This window comes from Cygnus atratus, chromosome 2 (genome assembly GCF_013377495.2).
Source record: "Cygnus atratus isolate AKBS03 ecotype Queensland, Australia chromosome 2, CAtr_DNAZoo_HiC_assembly, whole genome shotgun sequence".
Lineage (NCBI taxonomy): Eukaryota > Metazoa > Chordata > Aves > Anseriformes > Anatidae > Cygnus > Cygnus atratus.
Window position 1 is genome coordinate 8,863,440 of NC_066363.1, and position 20,859 is coordinate 8,884,298.

The following is a 20,859-nucleotide window of genomic DNA, read 5'->3' on the forward strand; positions in this document are numbered from 1 at the left end:
AGCAGTAACCTTCCAGCTTCATGGCAAGCTAAGATTTCCTTGCTGATGCAGATAGGAAAAGGCTTCCCAAGTAGGAATCCTACTGAAGAAGAGAAAGTGTTGAGTGTTATCTCAATGTTAAGTGTCAATTGTTCAATGTTTGTTACTGTTTCATTGTTGATTTTTCTCTCCCCAACTGTTCAACCTTTAATTTGCAAGAATGACTACGTATTGCCTGCACCGGAGAGTATTGTGGTTCCAGATCCTACAGGATTTGGGGGAAAGGAACTTTAAGACAATTTTTTTTCTACTATACACAAATACTCCATCCTGATAACAGGCTAATGGTTGCAAGCAGCAGCGACTGGAGGCACTTGGAGCAGTTTGCTGATCATATGCACACATCAAATTTATCTGTGGGTTAAGAAGAAAAAAGGGAAAGATCACTTTGGATTTTTTTTAACTGGTCTCAAAATGTGGGAGCTAAATACATGCCTGATAATGTGATCAGTGTTGAAAACTAGCTTATACATTTTGATCTGGGACCTTCCGTTGCTTGGCTGATCTGTCCTAAGGCTGAGGTTTTAGCCTCAATACCATCTCGTAACTTGCTGTCCCTTTAAAATAGGTTTATATAAGCAGTAGAGAGATATGTTAATGTGTGGCCTTTCAAATAAGCTAACAGCAACAAGCTGTTTTAAATCAACATGTACTTTAATCAAATCTTTAAGTAAATTGCTAACTTTTGTATCATCTGTCAGATGCAGTTAGCAGAAACACTAGGTAAGTAAATCAAAATACTGTTACTTTTGTTGTTGGCAGGTCATTATGCATGGGAGAGGCAGAGGAGTAGCAGGCCAGATGGGCCGAGGACGCTTGATGCCAAATAAACAGAACCTGCGAGTGGTGGAGTGCAAACCTCAGCCCTGTATTGTGTCAGTTGAAGGGCTTTCTTCATCAACTACTGATGTCCAACTGAAAAACCTGCTGATGTCAGTGGGACCCATTCAGGTAGGTCAACCTTGGTTTATAATTTTTGTGCCAAAAGTCTTTCATTCTGGAAAGCTCAATTAATTCCCTGACACTAAATACAATGTGTGTTTATTGGTAATTTATGTTTGAAGGCACCCCCACCCACACGCACCACACCTGATAGCAAAGACAAGCACGATTACATTGCGGCACAGGAGATGCAGTAGAATTTTGCTAACTGTCACATTCGTGCTGCAAAAGAGTCTCCTTCATTTTGGAGTTCTTGTACGATCTCTATTATTTCCATATAGAATACAAGCACGTCCATTCTGTGAGGTTTTGTTAAAGCCAAATTATCATATCAAAGCAAATGTGTTTTTGTTGCTGTTTTTATTGTTGGCTTGCACCTACACTCTTTTTTGATTCCTGTCGTTGCAGTCCTGGGGTATTTAATGAACAGTATTCATTTGAGGTTTTATACCATATAGCACTATCTGCTTTTTCAAATGAAAACATATTCTGCTTTAAAGGATTTTTAATTTATTTTTTAGAAGGTTCTCTTTAGGAGGGGCCTGTGAGCAAGGTTATGACATATGTGCTGGTATATCTGCTGCAAAGCTTCTGTTCTAAAACTGCCTCCTGGAATTGGTGTATCAGTTAAACTGGCTTTAAGCAAAACAGGAGGCTTTCAAAGCACCAAAAGGCTTAGGAGGCCATGTCTGAATTATTGTTAGTACATTTGAAAGTATCAGTCAACGGATAATGAAACACACAGATTATGATGATTTTTTTTCCTTGAATTTTTCAGTTTGGTGCGCTGATTTTGACAGGATCAATATTTTCAGAGAAATGCAATGCATTAATTGGAGCTATTTTGTGGCTTGGAGACTTGTTTATGAATAGGATTATCTCTCTGTTGTCGAACACAGTGCTTTCCTAAAGATGTGCGCTCTGCCTCACTTTTTCCCAATTTAGTAAATGGAATAATGCTGAATTATTTATGTCGTCAATTCAGAGAGGTTTAATTTGTTTGTGAAGGCAAAAATACTCTCACAAAATACTTTGTCCCTTCATGTTCTGTAGTACTCGAGGAAATTATTCATACAGTTCCAGAGCACATTTAGGCAGTGTTTACTTGTTAAATCTTGCATGAGAATATTAGGAGGAGATTAATAGAAATCCTGCTAGGAAATATTCATGATTGGGAGAAGTTATTGAGAATGTGTTAAAAAATTTATTCAGTACTTGCTGTTTCTTAGCAGACTCCAAACGGTAGTATCTTAATGTAGCGTCACAGACCAGTTTAGAAAGTATGTTTATAGGAAGAAACTTGTGACTAATTTTCCAGTGGGATTTGATATATGCCTGTCCCTTGTGTTCTTGCAGCTCAACAGTGTCAGCTGTACCCTTGGAAAGTTGTAAATCACCTGCTTTCACCTCACCAGCTATTACTACTAGAAGTAGTACTTGAAAGAGATGGTTGAATTTAGCTAATGATGCAGAAGGCTTTTGTGCTAATTTTACCCTTGAATTTCAAATCGGGCTTGTAGAAGGCTATAAATTTCTTGGCTTGTTTGAGACTAAACAATGTTTCGGAAGTGTGGATAGTGGCATGTACAGGGGAGAAGTAGTCTGCTTATAATGGTCTTTTATACATCATTTTCTCATTCTTCCTTTAAAATGCACTTCACGTAAGTAATTTGCAATGAGGAGTACAGAAGTGAGCCACTGGAAGAGATCTGAGTAGTGAAAGGAAGGGTTCCTTGCCAGGTGGGGTTGGCAGATTTCATGCATCAGGTAATAGTAATGACCTGAGCAGAGAGCACCTTTGGGTAGTGCAGTTCTGATCTTTTAAGATGAAATCAAAGTGTTGAAACTTGATGAACTGGAAAAGAGGGAATGCAGAAAGAAAAAAAAAATCTCTTACCTCCAAGAAAAGGGCGGAGTCAGAAATTCTAGCTGCTTTTTCAAAAATGACTTTAAGAAAGCTCAGGTTTTTAGCTTACTCAGGCGGAAGTCCAGAAGCAGTAGGAGAACAGAAAGATGCACTGGGGATAAAGGAGGTTACACTTTTTCTGGATGCAAAAGGTTTGGATTTTTACTTTTGCCTTTTTCTTGTATCATTGAAGTATCATTACCTTGCACAAAACTGTCTTGGGAAGGGAAGTTCAAAAATTCCCTCAATTCATGATGTTCAGTGCTCCTAGCTTTGCAATCAATTTGCATTGAGGTGATGGTTCTGTAAGTCGTAATGTGGGAACAGCTGGACACTCAAAAGATGAGGGAGATTTTTTTTTACAGTTGAGAAGTGGGAAATCCACAATTTTTCCGTTCCTTTCCATCCCCTAGAAATGGAGAAAATTGTCTTTTCCTTGTATGAACTTCGAAAAGTATACTCTGACTATCACTGTAGACTCCTTACTTCTAATCCTTGATTCATTAAAGCTCCTTTATTACTAGAACAAGACAAAAAATACTATTAAGATTCTCAAGATACTGAAGAAGATTTTCCAGGCTTCAGGAACAGCCCATTAGTCATAGCTGCATCTTCCAACTCAAACATGATTAAATTAAATTACCAGGAAAACCACTTCCTTTCAGCATATGGCCTGCTGTTGTCCTCCTTCTGGAGAAGATACAGATACAAATAACGTCCATGAAGTAAAATCTGAGTGATGAATCTAAAATAATTATATACTATAAATAAAATAATGCATTCCAAAATGCATTTGGAAGTACAGGAGCTTTCTGAGCACACCACTGAAATACAGCCTCCTGGGGACTGCACTGGAGCAGTGACATTCAGTACACATCTGTCCAGAACCACTTCCTGAAGGAGATTACTAATAATCATAGAATATCCCAAGCTGGGAGGGACCCACAGGGATCATCGTATCCAACTCCTGGCTCCACAAAGAACCACCAAAAACCAGACCCTGTGTCTGAGAGCGCTGTCCAAACGCTCCTTGAACTCCTGCAGCTCGGTGCCATGCCCACTGCCCTGGGCAGCCTGTCCCAGTGCCCGACCACCTCTGGGTGCAGAACCTTTCCCTAACACCCAGCCTGACCCTCCCCTGTCCCAGCTCCATGCCGTTCCCTCGGGTCCTGTCGCTGTCCCCAGAGAGCAGAGCTCAGCGCCTGCCCCTCCGCTCCCCTCGTGAGGGAGCTGCAGGCCGCCATGAGGCCTCCCTGCGGCCTGCTCTGCTCTGGGCTGAACAAACCAAGGGACTTAAGCTGCTCCTCACACTTCTTCCCCTCTAGACCCTTCACTGTCTTTATAGCCCTCCTTTGGACACTCTAATAATTTTGTCTTTCATAATAATTTACAAAAGTCATTAAAAACTCAGCTCTTTTTTTTGTGTGCTCTTGAATCTGGGTTTAATGTTCATGCTGTCTTGTACTGTCTGCAGAGGTTTGTGTGCAGCTAAGTTATTACCACCTTTATATATTTTCTTAAGGTTGGTGGCAGGTATAGAGGATCGTTTTCTAGGTCTTCAGGTGATGTGACTACTATGTGATCATCCTGTGGAGTTGTTCCATAATTGTCTTAAACCATATTTTAGATGTTTCCAAACATAAAATAACAGTGCAAATTCCCAGCGTTGCTTTAAAAGATTTAAGATCATGAATTCTGATGTTAAAAAAGGAGGGGGGCAGGGAGCCACTGTTATATATTAGAGGTGATTAAAATGCTGCAACTGTATTTTGAGTGCATTTATGAATATGAGTTATACTCTGAGAAGAGTCGTTCCCTTTCCAGTCTCGGAAAGGGAAAACAATTGCCTTGTCGATGTGCTTCTCTTTGCTTTCTTAGAGTGATAGTGCTACCTAGTGCCCACTTAGGGTAAAGACAGTGTCTGCACTAACACCAAACCTAAAGTTGATGATTTTATTTTTAGCGTAAAGGCTTATCAGTGGAAATGACAAGCACATGTAGATGAGCACGCCCAGAACAAGAGCGCTCTTCCAGGATCAGCAGGGTTCTTCTCCTTGTGACATGGCACACGGGGTGCGCAGCGCCGGTTTGGTGACCTGTTTGTTCTTCCTGCCTGTAAAAACATTTTCAGCTCTCGCAGCTGAGAGTATCTCCATTGACTGTGGAAGAAAGCATGGTCAGTCCTGCCCTGTCCTTGGGCTGGGGGAGAGGAGAGCAACTCTATAATGAGCCTGTCCAGTTCAGCTGTGCTACAGAGCAGTGTGTGAGCTAGAGAAGCTCATCTCAATGATAGGAAATTATCCCTTTTTCTCATCTCATCTTGCATATGGAAGCTGAAAGTTGAGCACTTTTAAAGCATAAAAGCTGGAAGGAAGGGCAGGAGGGGCGAAGTCATATGCAAAAGCTGAAGGTACAATAAATACATTCTGTTCCAGCCTCTGTGCCTGTCAGCAATGGCTATGAAGTGTCACCTACAGAAAAGATGCTTCAGGTGTCAGGGAACTGTGAGAACAATAAAAAATGTATCTGCATGTATTGATGGGATGGAAGAACAAATAGAATCTGATCTTTCTTTTTAGAAAGTACCTGCCGTGCTGCTCTTCATACTGCTGGAGAGCAGATTGAATCACACACTAGTAATGTTATTATATATGACAATTTACAGTTTGTTATTGCACAGACACTTTTTAGCCGCTGTGTATGGACTGTCACCCCCTAATCCTAAATTCACCAATGAACTGAACGTACAGCCTATTATTTAGGAAGGAGGAAACTTTTATTTCCCATGTGTCTGTTATAATTGAAATGAGTGCTTGCTCCAGTCTCACACCCTGCCTGCTTGGTTTCCATCTCTCAGTACTCTCATTACCTCCCTTTTAACTTCCTTCTCTCTGTGTAACCTCTGAGAGCTTTGGTGTCAAATATGCTTGGTTTCTGCAAGAGATCTCTTGCTTTCTACTCTTGGTTGTCCTGTTGCTTGTGTCAAGGTAGTGTTTTTCAGTGACGCTTAACTAGATATTGTGCTGCTGTTATCATACAGGTTATTTCAACATTATCTTTTGTTGATATTGGAAAAGTGTAGATGTAAGGACAAAGCATGTGTAAAGGAGAAATTTGAGCCCAGTGTAGGTCTCATTGTCTGCAGAGGGAATGGTCTTTTTACGATGTTCGTTCTTTAGTCACTGGTAATAGTTCAGTTGCAGAAAATGTCAGACCTTCTGATTTTTTTTTAAAGACGTTGAATTTAATAGTGTTTTAAAACAGTTGTAGGCTAGCTCTTAACCAAAAGCATGAGTGTTCATGAAATCCTGTTTGTTTTTTTTTTTGCAACTGTTGCATTTTCCATTCTACAAAAGGTACAAATCTTCCCATGGCAGCACGTAAAGAAGCAGAAAAAGGAACTAAGATCAGTATGAGCCCTATGCTTCCAAAATCACCTTCGTATAAAATACTCCTCCCCAGCATAAAACAATTATTCTTTTTATTTTTTTTAATGCTGAGACTGTATCAGGATGTAATCTCTCTTCTGTTACTCCAGAGTCGATTGGGAAAATGCATAGAATACCTCTGATCTCAGGCTGATCTCCAGGAAGAACTGTATGGTAGATCTGTAGGCCCTAATCTGTAAAGTAACAAGTCAATGAAATCCCCTGGAAGTTATTGCATTGTCAATCCTCTACACCTGAGCGGGTCCGGGAGGGGGTTTTCATCCTCTGGTGAACGTCTGACTAGGTCAACTTAAAGAGGAAATGTGAATGAAGTTGTTTTTTCAGAGCTGTGACAGTTGGAAGGATTGTGATATTTCAGTTTAGGAATTGCTGATAGAAGACGACTCTTGTGGAGTGCAGTGTGGCAGAAATCTCCTGTTGAGGAAACTTCAGTGTCCCTGCGTTACATGAGAAGTCAAGTAACTCTTGGTAGAACCAGCGCATCTCCAAAAGCAATGCTGGGTGCCTGGTCCTTACCCAGCCTCCCTTGACTCTCCTTTGGCATCCTGCAAAATCAGTACCTGCTGGAATAATACTAAATTCAGATCAAATTCATAGGGAGGCATGCTATTTTGTCAAAGATAGACTCATTTTTATTGTTGTAATGGAGACCATAAAGCTAAGGATTATTTTATGCTATTTATTCTTTGAAAATGAGAGAACAGCTGTCACTGGTAGCACATGAAGGCCTGCCTGTCTGATGGGCTTGGCTTCTTTTTGATACTACCTCAGCGCTAAAACCATTTTTCTTCCATAAATGTCATTCATCTGTGGTACTCGTGTGGTGTCTGAATATTATTGAAAGAAGCATTTAATATAGATTTGAATGTGTCTAAGCAACATACAGCTATGCATTTATTAGCATGTTACTCACAATTTAGAGTATAAACCAAAACTCATGTAGAGTTTCTAAGAAGAAAAAGTCTTACCACTAATAGCATGCAACACATTTATCTTATGGCAGCCTGGTATCAGCTATAGCGCTGGCTGTTACGGACTTGAACCTGGAGTAGGTCACTGGCATAGTCGTGATCACTGTGATGTTTTTGGAAATGTGGTGTTCCTGGAGGGCTAGCACTTCTTACAAAGGACTGGTATTTTTGCAGAGACTTGCAGTTGGTCCAGCTGATTAAATGTAACAGCTTTCTAGGAGGTTATTTCTAAATGACCTTGTGGTGAATGTGCAGGAACTTGGACTATACTGAGAATGTTACAGATGCTAGAATACTGAATTTTATCACTAAAAATAATGACTGCCCAATTATTCTAAAAAGGTGACAAAAATAGGGGTCTTAAAATAACAAGGTAGTGTGATTAAGTTATGCAGAATTAATTAATTTTGTGTGTAGTTTCCTAGCATGTAGGAAAAACTGGTAAAGTACATAAGATAATGCCTTGAAAATAATGTTGAAATGATAAAATTCCACAGGTTGCATGCCCAGTCTGTTTCTGCAGAATATTGCTGTTAACATCACCTAAGTGCAGGATCAACTCTTAACTACATATCATCTGGAATTCAAGGAGACAGAAATAATCCAGTAGGATGAATATGCAGTTATTTTATTTCAGGTTTCCACTGAAGTGGAACACTTGTTTGTATTCCCAGCTGATAGCCCATCTGTTCAGGCTCAGGATAGCAGCAGGTCAGGACCTACACACTCCAGCAAAAATGTACTGACTTGTTCTGTGCCTGACAGTCAGCCTTGTTGTTCTCTTAACAGTGTAAGCATGAAGTTCAGGGTTTATATAGTAGTGCAGGTAAACGTATATTGTCTCAAAATAACAGTAGACATTTTCAAGAGACTTCTGATAGCAAGCTAAATGCTCATATTCACAAGTTATCAATAATGATTTGTTTGAAAACGCAATGTAGATCATGTCTCATGTTGTGATATTGTAAGTGTTTGTCAGCAAAGGTATTTGTGGTGGCATTTCAGGCTATGGTGTTCATATAGTTAAAGTAAATTAGCTTAGTAATTGTCTTATCTCTTGTTAAAACAAGACCAAAAACATTTTTTTTTATATTTAAACAAGGCAAGCATGATTCTGCACCATTTTCATGACCATTGGTTTGAGTGTAGTGAAGGTTGAGAAATTGTATTAAAGCTGTTTAATTGGAACTTTTGGACAGTTTTCAGTTGGAGGAGTATCATTTGTGTAGCGTTACTTTATCCTTTTGTTGTACGGTCCTTAATTCTCTCTTGCTAAATCACGGGAGCATGTAACTGCAGTAGTTGAGGAGATTGATGCTAGAAGTGATTGTCCTACTGCTGGGCTCTGTGAGTGAGTTACATGGAGTCTGTTCAGCAAAAGATCAGATGGATTGACTTATTGCAGCCAGTGGAGATCCAGTGTGGCATGCCGATCTATGCTGCTACGGTGGCTCCTATCTGGATGCATTAGCCAGATGACTGTGGGAAAATTTTGATTGTTAGAATTGATGTTGAGGCTTTGAAATATAAAATATTGTTGGGGAAACTGAATAAACTGAGAGTTTTCAAGTAAGTTCAGACCGAGTATAAATGGTTGCTGCTTCCTTTGAAAATCATTCGAAAACATTTTACTTTTTTTCACCATATTGATAAATGAAATTGAATATGAAGGTGCTTTTCAATAGACTTATCCAAGAATAGATGCTTTGTTGCCAAAACAACTGAGTATTAAAAATAAAATGTATATCAGAAATGTTCTGATTGCATTTTTTTGGTTTGGAAAATATGACAATAATACGACATAAAGATGAGCGGGCAGTGATATATCCAAACTAGTCAGTAAGCTTTATTAATTTATGTGAAATCACAAATATGTTGTCTACAGTAAGATTTAGATACTTTGCCTTTTTAATTTCACTAATAAGCCTCCACTATGCCAGAATGTCTGTCTTTAGTCAATCTTGTATGCTAATTACTGAGCAGCTTCTTAAAAATTTATCACTACAAGTGTATGAGCTGCAAAATCAAATTTTGCTTTTCTGCATCTCAAGCATACTGAAGTCATAATTCATCAAGTATTGGGAAAAACAATGCACAGTTTCTCTTTTATAAAACATCCTGTGATAGCTGGGAGAGACCTAATGTGAGTATCAGTTGTTAGCAGGAGAACTAAAGACAGCTCAGGAAAGGGGGGAGAGAAAGAGGTGACAGTAGGACTTGCAGGGTACTTGCTGTTGTCCAACTGCTCTCTGAAATATTTGTCCTTTCAGTGATTCAGATAGGTTTTTCTTATATTTCTTATAATTCAATATTATAAGAAATATTAATATTTAATATTTCTTACATTAATTGTTTCAGGTTCTTTGGGTTGTGACAAAGGAACCAGATTTACTTCTCTTGATTTTTTTTTTTAAATCACATTTCTTCTTCTTAACTCTTACAAGTGTCTTTTTTTTAAACATTTTACTTAATGGCTGTAATTAGTTTTTAGTCTTTAAAACTTATTCTTTAGTGTAGACTGAAAAAGTGGTATCAAGAGAATACAGTTCTGTAAGTTATAATGAAGGGCTATCTGTAAAGGAGAACACAAACTTCAGTACCTCCCTCATCCAATCCAGCAGATTTATATACATACAGGAGAACTGAGCTTTTTTCCAAGTTCATTCTTTGGTGCGTTGTGCAACTAGATAGTATTCATGTTGGTAAACTGTGCTTAACCTTGTAAAGATCTTTCTGATTAAAAAATAGACATCCTCCTAGTTTGTTGGTTTAGTGTTTTTTTTTTTAGATAAATCCTATTGCTACTAGCTCAGAAAAGAACAAATTGTAGTTACTTAGCTAAATCTTTCCCTTATAGCAAGATTTCCAAAAACTGTACAGTGCAAATTAACTAGCTGGAACTTTTCTGCTGGTTACTTTGCTCACCCTTTTCTCAGTTATTTCAAATTCGAAGCTGATAATTTCCTCATCTTTTCCTCCGCTTTCACTTTAAAATTGTCAGAGTAATGGAAATATTAAACTTCTGTGATTTTCATAGTGAAAGGGGAGTTTCCTGTCAATTACAAGGTAGTGCAAGGTAGCCAGTGCCAAAATTAATGACTTCAAAATCCACAGATGGATAAGCTACAGAAAGAGCCTAAAGCTGAATTGTCAGGCTTAAAAATGAAGAAATACGACTATCAGGTACCACAGCTCTTGTTAAATAAATGCGTTCTCAACTAGAGTCTTACCTGCTCCGAAAAAGATGTAAGTAGGCAATTTTAATAGCAAATTTCATCCTGACATTTGACATCTTGCTTAAAATGGTGCATGAGATTGAGCGAGCAGTACACACAGTAGTTGGATAAAAATTCTGCCGCTGAATCGAGTGTGGTTGTTTGTGGTTTCCCAAGGAATAGTTGCTTGTCTAAAGATGTTTGGTATTTCTTCAATAGATGATACGGAGTTTTTGCAGGTGAAATTTAAAATCTTGGAGACTGACCTAGAGAAGGCTAGAGTCACTGAAGAGTGTGGGGATGCTGCTAAGTGCAGGCAATACGCAGGAACAGAAAATTAAATTTATACTTGACCACCAGGAAATTATAAGGAAATCTATAAAAACTTTTGAGGTGACTTAATATAAATTAAGCTCAGTACAAAATTGGATTGACTTTATGTAGAAACTTAGGCATAGAAAGCAGGAATGTTAGGTATATAACTTTGTATGCAAAGCCATGAGAATGATGGGGAGCTAGAAGCTGAATGAGGACAATTGCCTTCAATGTTCTGCAGCATAGGCGATTAAACTTCAGAAACTTATCGTGAGATACTGGAATCACTGTGACATTGAGCTTCAAAATTATGATTGAAACTTTCAGAAGATGTGTTTTAACCTAGTTACTGTAAAATCCCTGTGGCCTGTGTTCAAACAGCTGAATGTTCTGTCATGATGAAAATACCTCTTGCATGCTCTCACTGATTGTTGGGAGTGCACATATTTAATTTGTAAAACTTCGTTTTCTTGTATTTCTGAAGTGTCTTTTTGGGAGGAAAAAAAAAGAATAAAAAGGCTGTTCTAACCCAAAGCATCAACTTTAACCTTAGTAAGGCTGGTAACTTCTCATCGCTTGGTTTGTGAGTCTGAGGGGAGGCCTCATGGCGGCCTGCAGCTCCCTCACGAGGGGAGCGGAGGGGCAGGCGCTGAGCTCTGCTCTCTGGGGACAGCGACAGGACCCGAGGGAACGGCATGGAGCTGGGACAGGGGAGGGTCAGGCTGGGGGTTAGGGAAAGGTTCTGCACCCAGAGGTGGTCGGGCACTGGGACAGGCTGCCCAGGGCAGTGGGCATGGCACCGAGCTGCAGGAGTTCAAGGAGCGTTTGGACAGCGCTCTCAGACATAGGGTCTGGTTTTTGGTGGTTCTTTGTGGAGCCAGGAGTTGGATACGATGACCCTGGTGGGTCCTTCAAACTCAGGATATTCTTTGATTCTATGACTACAAAGACCACAGGACCACCTTGGCATTTCCTGCTGCGACAGGGAACAGGGACATGAGTTTTCCAGCTCCCTGGCTGAGGCGTTTTCTAGTTCTGGAGGCCTCAATACTACATACGTTTTGTTGATTGTTACAGCATTGTGAAATACTGCTTTCTCAGTAAGAGAAGCGTATGTCTCATGGACTTTTGCAGGTGAATGTGTTGCATCGTTTCCCATTACTGGGACTTGGAAATTTAAATTTGTGTCCTAAATAATTTTATCAAGGTCACAGGATTATTAGTGTCTGTCAAAAGCTAGCCATTTGTATTGAAATAACATGAGGATATACATTCTAGAGATCAAAACTTACAACTTTTTGCAACCGCTTTTTTTTCCCGTTTCTGCTCTTTTTTGACCCTTGAAATGCTGTGATCCATTGATGTAGGTTAGGTGAGCGAATCCAGGTGCTTGTGTGCAAAGTGAAACTGTGCCCATTTGAATGCTTCTCAGTCAGTTGGTGGAAGTCTGGCTGCAGGGTTTGGTTCATCTGTATGGATCAGATTGAAGAATTGTGGTCTTTGCTTAACCAGCGATAGTCTAGGTTTTCCCTTTGGCACAGTTGCTTAATGCACCAGCTTTCAGCTAGGTCCCTGACTGCAATCTCAGAAGTCTGTTTCTATTCCATAAACACCAGTAAGTGTTTCTGAGAAAAGAAATATAACAAAATTTTGATAGGTTTGATGCAAAATGAGATTTCTTTTAAGCGGAATTTTAGTTGAGTAATAAAAATATGTTTTGACTTTTTGTCTCTACAGAGTTTACAGATGCTTCCTCAACAACGGAAAGCCATAGCAAAATTTAAGGAGCCAGCACATGCTTTAGCATTTCAACAGAAATTCCACAGGTAAGCACGCACTGCTGCAACCTTTGGTTCACTCCCTCCCTTCAAAAGATGAAATTAGTCTCCTCTGATCAATGTTTCTCTTAATCCATTCAAGCATCAGTTTATTGGTGACCTTCATAGAACCTTCTTGTCTGATCTCTATCCCTAGAATAAGCTTGAGTACGAGTTTTACGTTTCTTTTAACAGGCACATGATAGATCTGTCCCACATAAATGTGGCACTGATAGTTGAGTGATGTCTGCTGAGAAATACATACACTAACAGAAGCCTATTGTGGAGCGACACGAGACACGGTGGCACAACCATCGGGTTCTGAAACCTTTCAGCTTACAGTCTTTAATTGCCATGTTGAACTACAGAAAGCAGCGAGATGTCCTCAAGAAGAGCTGAACTTGAGAGGGATCTGCAAAGGTGGAATTTCTGTTCAGTTTGTTCATGTTCTGTTGTAACCACATGGAACTACAGATTTTTTCAAAATGCTTACAGTGCATGCAGACACTGTTCTTCAAGATACTACTGTGTGACCACAGTGACTTGACAGAGAACGTTTACACCGAAAGATCTAAAAACTTTCTTCATAGCAAAGAATATTTGATAATGGTTGCTCTTATCTTCAGTGCAAGGTATTTGAATGAGAACTGACTTTTCTAAACAAAACACGTTAGTTACGTTGTATATCTGAGAGCATAGAAAGTATTCTTGCATAGATTTAAACGTGGTCTACTTCACTGAATAGCAGCAGTAAGCTGAGAAGCTTCGGAGGTGACACTGGAAAACTGTAGTTTCTATCTTTGTAAATACGTTAAGTCTGTCTTTGCATTTTCTATTCCAACACAGACTTCCATCTTCTCCTTCCAACTCCACTTGTTCCATAAAACACTGTGTAGGAATAACATTGCTGTATTTTCCCTTGGATTTTAAAAACAAGGATCTTTGCCCTTCAGTAGCATCCTGGGGTAGTTAAATCCAAGTTGTAACTAAGTTGTTTTAAATGATGTTACCAGATACAAGGAAAAAGAAGTATTTAGTGGCTCACTTAAAAAAAAGTTACACAGGAAGAGCGGTGCATTCCTAATAGTTCTTTTGGGCTAGTGTTTCATAATCGCCTTATGCTTTATTTTGATTAGTTTTTTTTTCCTTTGAGATTTACTTTGACTAATGCTGAACCATAAGAAACCCATAACTGAAAGGATTTAGTTTGATGTGTTGTTCCCAATACATACAGGACTATAAGGACGTTGTGAATCTGCTGGTGAACGTGGCAGTTCCCCAAAATTATGTGCAAACATTAAGGAGCTTATATTTTATTCAAAGTAAAATTCATAATATTTCCTTTTGGTTAGAACCATTTAGATGGTATTGCCAAAGGAACAATTTTTTTCAGTTACTTCTGAATAAACTTATTAAAATGTCATCTTTATATTGGATTGAAGTTTTTATGAACATTTCCTTAGTTTTTAGACTGTGAGCTTTTGCTTCATCCTTTATTTTAGGAATACTATTAAGCCTTCCACCTACTATTGAATGGGGGGACTTAAAGTTTGTAGATTTGTTACCTGAGCAACCACAGAACACCACCATTGGTATGTAATGGAACAGCTGTGAATGGGGGCCAAAACAGAAGGATGAACTAAGCAAGTTTAAGTTTATAGTAGCATAGATTTTTTTTAAAGGTTTAATGGTAACTAAGTCATAGAGACCCATCTGGCTTTCTTACAGAAAGATTGGTCCAGGCTTTCAATTAAGTAAAAGTTGCTTAAAAAATAATAATGATTAATAAATACTGTTGAGTCTTCTAGGTAAAACTGCTTTTGTTCACTGAAATAATACAGAGTAATGTGGTACTTTGGAAATAATTGCACTGGGAAAAAATTATAAAGAGTGCTGTGAGCCCATTTACAACAAACATAGTGACAAGATGCAATAACATCATGAGACTATTAATGTGGAAGTGAGTTTTATACCTGTCTGTGTAGTTCCCCATTTAAGCATATTTCTTAATTACATTCAGCACATACAGTGCTGTTAGTGCTTCAGATAGGCCTAAGCCCAGGACAAAGAACGAGTCTCAGGTAGGAAGTGCCCGGTGGAAGCTGACTCTGAAGACCAATGCCAGGTGATGGCGGTGACTGGCTCTGCCAAGGGCGGTGTAGTTCCTCACTTCCATGAGCACTAGGACTGCTGTGCTACCTCCTCAGGTTATGTCATTTTTATTTTTAAAAATAAATTCTTATCTTTAAAATGAGTCATTAAACAGTTATCCACCCCACTGTTAGGAAGCAGCTTCTCTGTGCTGAGAAGGATGGGAAGACATCTAGGAATGGAGCACTAATAGTGTGTGTCTGGAAATCTGGGCTAGATGTGAATGCCAGACAGGCCAGCAGCTGAGTTCAGCAGTAGGAACATCTGCAGTTGATCAGCTGTCCTGTCATAAGCATGTGTTATTGGGGTTGGAGGGTTTCTTGGAGCCTGATAATATGGGTTTGATTCAAAAGTCAAAGAAGTTTGTAGAAACGCTCCTGCTTTGGGTTTTGAATCTATCCCAAAGAGGCTGAGGTTCAGTCAACTTAAACAAGTTTTAAGAATTTTTATTCAGTTGGGGTTTTTAAAAAAAAAATAAATGACAAAAATGGGTGACTTTGAAACAAAGAAGTGAAATTGCCTCAGATCTATTTAAATGTAGGAGGCAACGTAAACAATGCCTGTTTAATGACTAGATGGATCCTCTTTAAAGGTGGTTGCAGTAGATTGTTGCTTGTGCATAGACAATGTACAGCGCATTGCTGGTTATTTTAGCTGCTTATTGCAGTAGCTGGATATCAGAACCACGTGTACTATATGTATGTATGTCTATATGCATTTTATTATACACATACATACATACGCACACCCTGTATTGTCACCATATCTTTCTAATACCTTAAACTCAGTAGCAAAAGTAGCAATTAGGTGAGTCACTTGTGAAAATGCTTGTGTTTTGTTAGTTCTCAAATTCTAACTTAAAACTGGATCTGTTGGCAATGATCAGTTTGAGTGATACATCTCTTCTAGTTCTATTTGTTGTCTCCTCCCCGCCCCCCCCCCCCCCCCAAAAAAAAAAAAAAAAAAAGGAAGTAGAGGTAAAGCTAGATGAACGTGTTATATCCATGTTCTCTTTCAGCACGTAGTTAAATCTGAACATCTTAAGTTAACTTTCTTGGAAGATCTGTTGCAACCATTATCTTGTTCTTTCTTGATCATGCATTCAAAATACAATGCAAAAAAAAAAAAGGAGCATTTAATGTAGTATGTAAATATTGAACTTTTAAAATTAAAATGTTACTCAAAGTGCTTACAGTCAAACACATCTTAGCTACTTGTTAGTTTTTTGTGTTGTCTTATCTAAGTTTAATGGATACAGTTCCATAAATGTTGATGTGTTTTTGTGTATATCTTCAAATTTTTATAAAGATGCTAGTAAGTCAATACATACATCCTGATCTGTGTATTATTTGTTCACAATTTTTATCAGCATAATTTTATAATGATTTTAATAGGCAACTCCAGTAGGTGATTATATTGAGCCATCTTTTTTTTTGGAATTATTTTGTTTTCATCTGTAGCACTGGAGAATTCACTTCATAACTAATCATATTTTGCTTTGACTGAAAGATTGGATTGGCCATATGATCTGTGGTATATAAGTAAAATGTTCTACATAAAAAAGGAAAGGTTTTTAAAAAGCTCAACGTTAAAGGGAAAACAGAGTACACTGTCAGACTAAGGCATGGGTTTCTAGGTCTGTTCGGTTCTGCTGTACAAGTACAGATAGGTCTGCTTTGTAATACTGTTCTCAAAAGTTTGGGCTATTTTCGTTTTACACATAATTCAAGTTGGTCTTGTAAAACTTGCTTTCATCACAGTGTTAGCAATTGACGTGGCACATAATGTACGATGAAACAATTTGGAGTGTTTGAAAAGCTCAGTACAATTGTTGCTAGGTAGGAGGAAGATGGGTCTGTAGCATTTTCACAGCTGAAGGAGCTGCCATGCAAATGTTTTTCCTCTAAGTAGTGGTAAGAGTAAATTTAGACAGGGTGATTGTTCTTGGTCCACCTATATATCACCAGTATGACTTCAAGAAGAATATTGGCATCCCATCTGTAAAGTATCTTCAAGATACGTAGCTTATTCCCCAGTTTAATTCTGAAAATTAACTTCAGATTTCCAAATTTCTGTTTAAAAAAATAAAAATAAGGCCACTGAAATGCCAAGTAGACTGAGCATTTTAGTTTTTTGATGTTAGGTTTCCACTGCAAGTGTTTAGACAAGATTTTTTATAAAACTAGGTTATTTGAGAACATGTGCCTTGAGGGTCTTCGTAGTTTTTTTTTTCTCAACATAATCTAGCTACTTGGGATAAGAAAAAATTTTTACTTTTCAGATTTTTTTAATATATTTTTTAGATATAGTATCCTCTGTTTAGCTTCATATTGTGCAGTTACCTGAGAAACTGCTGTATGCATTTTCTATGGTTACAGAAAGTAACTGTGTGTATGTATGTGTGCGTGGGTGTGCTGCCCTTATACTTCGGGTGAGAGGGCGGGAGGGAGGGTGTGGGTTTTCATTTGCTGTTTTTTTTGCCTGTTTGTCGTACTGGGGAGATTTCCTGGATTTGTTCTCTGGCATAGTACTGTGTTGTTCTGTCCTTCGCCTGGTGCCGTGTTTGTTACGTGGGTTGTGATGCTCGAAGGTAGAAATCTAGTTTCACGTGCTCACTGTTAAAAAAAAGCATTTTTGTTCGTCGAGACATGAAACTTTTTTAAATTATTTTTTGTGCTTTTTAATTTTTAGCAGCATGTTGGATGAGAAATAAATTTGAAGGAAATAAACTGAACAGGTTGCAGAAAGTTAGCTATATTATAAAGGGTATGTATGGGTCATTTAGGGTAACATAGGGGTTTTGTTTCAATGTTACCTTAAATCATGCCCTAAACATTAATTCATAAACATAATCCTGGAAGTATTCTATCTTCAATTAGTATTAAATCCTAAGGATTTTATGTAAGGTTTTTTTGTAACCTAATTTTTAATCACGAAGATGACTTATTGTCTACATGAGCACAGGGCCTTGTATACAAAATCTGATTCATATTGGATCCTTACGTATACCATCTTCTGGTACAATATGGTTGGGAAGGATCATTTTGTTCTTTATAACACTACTTTTTGCAGGGTTGGTTTTTTGCTTTTTCTTTTTTAATTTATATTTTATATTTTTTATTTTTCTTTTTCTATTTCTATGCTTATTTTGGTGGAAAGTATGGTCCCTATTGCACTAGACAAAACCTCAAGGGGAAAGTTAATCTCACTGGGTCTTTTAGGTGCCTGTGTTGCTTTCTCACTTCTTGGTTGGATACATGTTTTTCTAACTAACTGGAAATGGGCCTTGTATATACACAGCTTTTCAACACGTTGCATTCCTTGTTTCATGTAACAGTGCTCAGGTTAAGCCATTTTTTACCATCTGAATAATTTTAATCATTAGGAATGTTTTTGTAAAGGTGTATGGTTAAATGGAGCTGTATTGTGATGTTGTGTGTAGTTAGTTGGAAGATCACAGTTTAAACAGCACTGCTGTGTTAATGTTGCATTCATTCAAAATTTTACGTTCAAAATCTATGTTCGAAATTTTCTCTATGTACATCTAATGGTTTTTAATATACGCTGTATTTTTTTTCCTAGTGTCTGTCAGGCTGACTTCTGAATAGTTTTATTTCCATTTAAATAATATTTTCTTTTGCAGGATTTCTTTTTCAGGCAGTGAAACTCTTCAACTGTTTAATTTCTAACTTATACACATTTTCACTTACAGACACACCAAAGATGAGATGCTAACTCTAATTTATTCACAGCTGATCTTCTATGCCACTGTGTATAATTTTTATTGACACAAATTGCCCTTAGAATAAGTCAACTTTCTTTTCTCTTGTGGTGCCCTTTTCTTCTACCCTGTGCTTTACCTCATTTCCATCTCATTTGCCCCTATTTTTCCATTCCCACAAGGATATTTGTATCCTTGTTATGTTCTTGATCTTTTGACTCTACGTTCATCCCTCCAGACTTCATCCTATCTGAGTGCATAGCATGCAATCTTTTGCTGTATTTTCTGTTCTCTTCTCACTTACCGCTCTTCTGATATCTGAAGACTAAATCTTCCACACTGGAAGCATTAGCATACTGTATTTTTCTTTGCAGACTTTGTATACCTGAAGTTACATTTACAGGTGTCACACCTTAGGAGATGCAGCCCATACCAGAGCACTGGAGAAATACCACCTAACAGTTTTGCTTTGCAGTTTTACCTGTGTTGGAGAATTACAGCATTTTTATACATGTTCTAGCGTTTGTGGCAAGCCAGGAGGAAACAGGATTAACAACTCTTTTATCCTTTTTACTTTTTCAGGAGTTCTGTACTTGAATTCAGTGATAGTAATAGCACTTTTTTTATTGTCACTTAGAAATACAAGCACTGTCGACACAATTCTACCTCCTATTACTATTACTGAATGTGATCCTTCCTAACCTATAAAGTCTTAAATGCTGTATATATTTAGGTGTTTTGAGAATCATTTAAAATGTATTGCTCTAATCTGGATGACAGAGTTTGTTTATTAGCAGTTCAGAATATAAATTCAACAGCCGACTGTATCATTCTGACTCCACTGGGGGTTCATCTGCCTCATGTTTTCTACAGCATCATCTGCACAAGCTGTTTACTTCATTTCTTGAATGTAACACTGAACTATACCAAATCCTCCACTTGCATAAGAGATCTTTGTCATACCTATTTAAGTGAATGTAAAAATGGCAACACAAAAATTATCTCATGCAAGTTTTTTTACGTGTAATTCCATGTTTACAATGTCAACATGCAAATATATTTATTGTACCTAAAATATGTGAATAAAACTTTATTTTCCTCAAGATTGCTTTGTTGTCTTTTGATGTGCAACTTGAACTTCAAACTTGCCATGAAAAGCTGTACATACCATATTTTACTGTGGTAGCATCCCTGGGCCCCTGCTTTTACATCAGTGCTGTAGTGTAGGGTTCTTTCAGAGCTGTACAAAGGTGTCCTGAACAGAAAAACAAATGACTGAGGACAGGTGATTGTACATGGGGCTTGTGCTTGCGTGAATAGCTGAAAGGATCTTGAGGCTAACAAGTACCTCATAACATGAGTATAGGAGAAACACGTGAGTTTAAAAGCCTTTCTGTTTTTTTCAGCTGTACTGACATACCCAATAAAAGATCTCCTCTGCTTTTATGTCATAACTATAAGCTAGTTAAAGGAGCTCTCAACAAATTCAATATGGTCACCATCAGTTATATTATGAACACAATTCTGTCAACATAAGTAGAGGCTAATTCCACCGGCATACTGTGTATTCAGATAAGAGGTCAGAATCTGCCTTTTTCCACTTAGTAATAGTTTTATAATTTGTTAAAATTATTCACAGAGGAAAATGTAGTAAATCACACTATCACCCTGGTATCACTTAAGTGGCTACTGGTCATCCAGCATATACATTTTCACTGAAGAATTGAAGAATAGCATGTCACGTTGTTACTGGGGGTAGATCTCAAGGGAACATCATGACCTGAAAAATAATCTTCCTTTCTAATAACATACTTAGGATCAGCCATAGCAGTCCTTGTGATTTCTAGAAGTTTCTGGTGGTTTCACCCAGCTGGGCAGCTGAACTCCACCGCAGCCATTCTCTCACTCCCCTCCTCAAAGGAGGAGGGGGAGAAAATACAATAGAAAGGGCTCAAGGGTTGAGATAAAGACAGGGAGATCCCTCAACAGTTACTGTCATGGGCAAAGCAGCCAACAGTATAATTTATTGCCTATTAACAAGCTAGAGCCATGAGAAACTAAAAGCAAAAAACACCTTCCCCCATCTACCCTCTTCTACATCCTCTCCCCAAGTGACACAGGGGAATGGGGACTGGGGCCTGCGGTCAGTCCGTGAGGCTTTGTCCCCGCCGCTCCCTCACCGTCCCTCTGCCCCTGCTCCACAGGGGTTCCCTCCCACGGGATGCCGTCCTTCCCGAACTGAGCCTGCGGGGGCTGCCCACAGGCAGCAGCTCTTCAAGAACTGCTCCCACACGGCTCCGTACCACGGGGTCCATCCCCCAGGAGCAAACTGC

General features: G+C 38.5%; 1 protein-coding gene across 11 annotated transcripts in view; it reads left to right on the forward strand.

The window, feature by feature from the left end:
• The window catches only part of RBM33 (RNA binding motif protein 33), a 102,617-nt gene extending 82,996 nt beyond the window's left edge, over positions 1-19,621 (forward strand). For 6 of the 11 annotated variants that reach the window (XM_035570194.1, XM_035570189.2, XM_035570193.2 and 3 more), the window contains 3 exons: positions 802-990; positions 12,575-12,663; positions 12,850-16,132. In XM_035570194.1, coding sequence (XP_035426087.1) covers positions 802-990; positions 12,575-12,663; positions 12,850-12,898 — 327 coding nt within the window. In that variant the 3' untranslated portion in view covers positions 12,899-16,132. Of the gene's footprint in view, positions 1-801; positions 991-12,574; positions 12,664-12,849; positions 16,133-19,306 lie in introns of those variants that run through there. The other 5 variants (XM_035570187.2, XM_035570190.2, XM_035570188.2 and 2 more) reach the window with 1 other exon arrangement.
• The last annotated feature ends 1,238 nt before the right edge of the window (positions 19,622-20,859 follow it).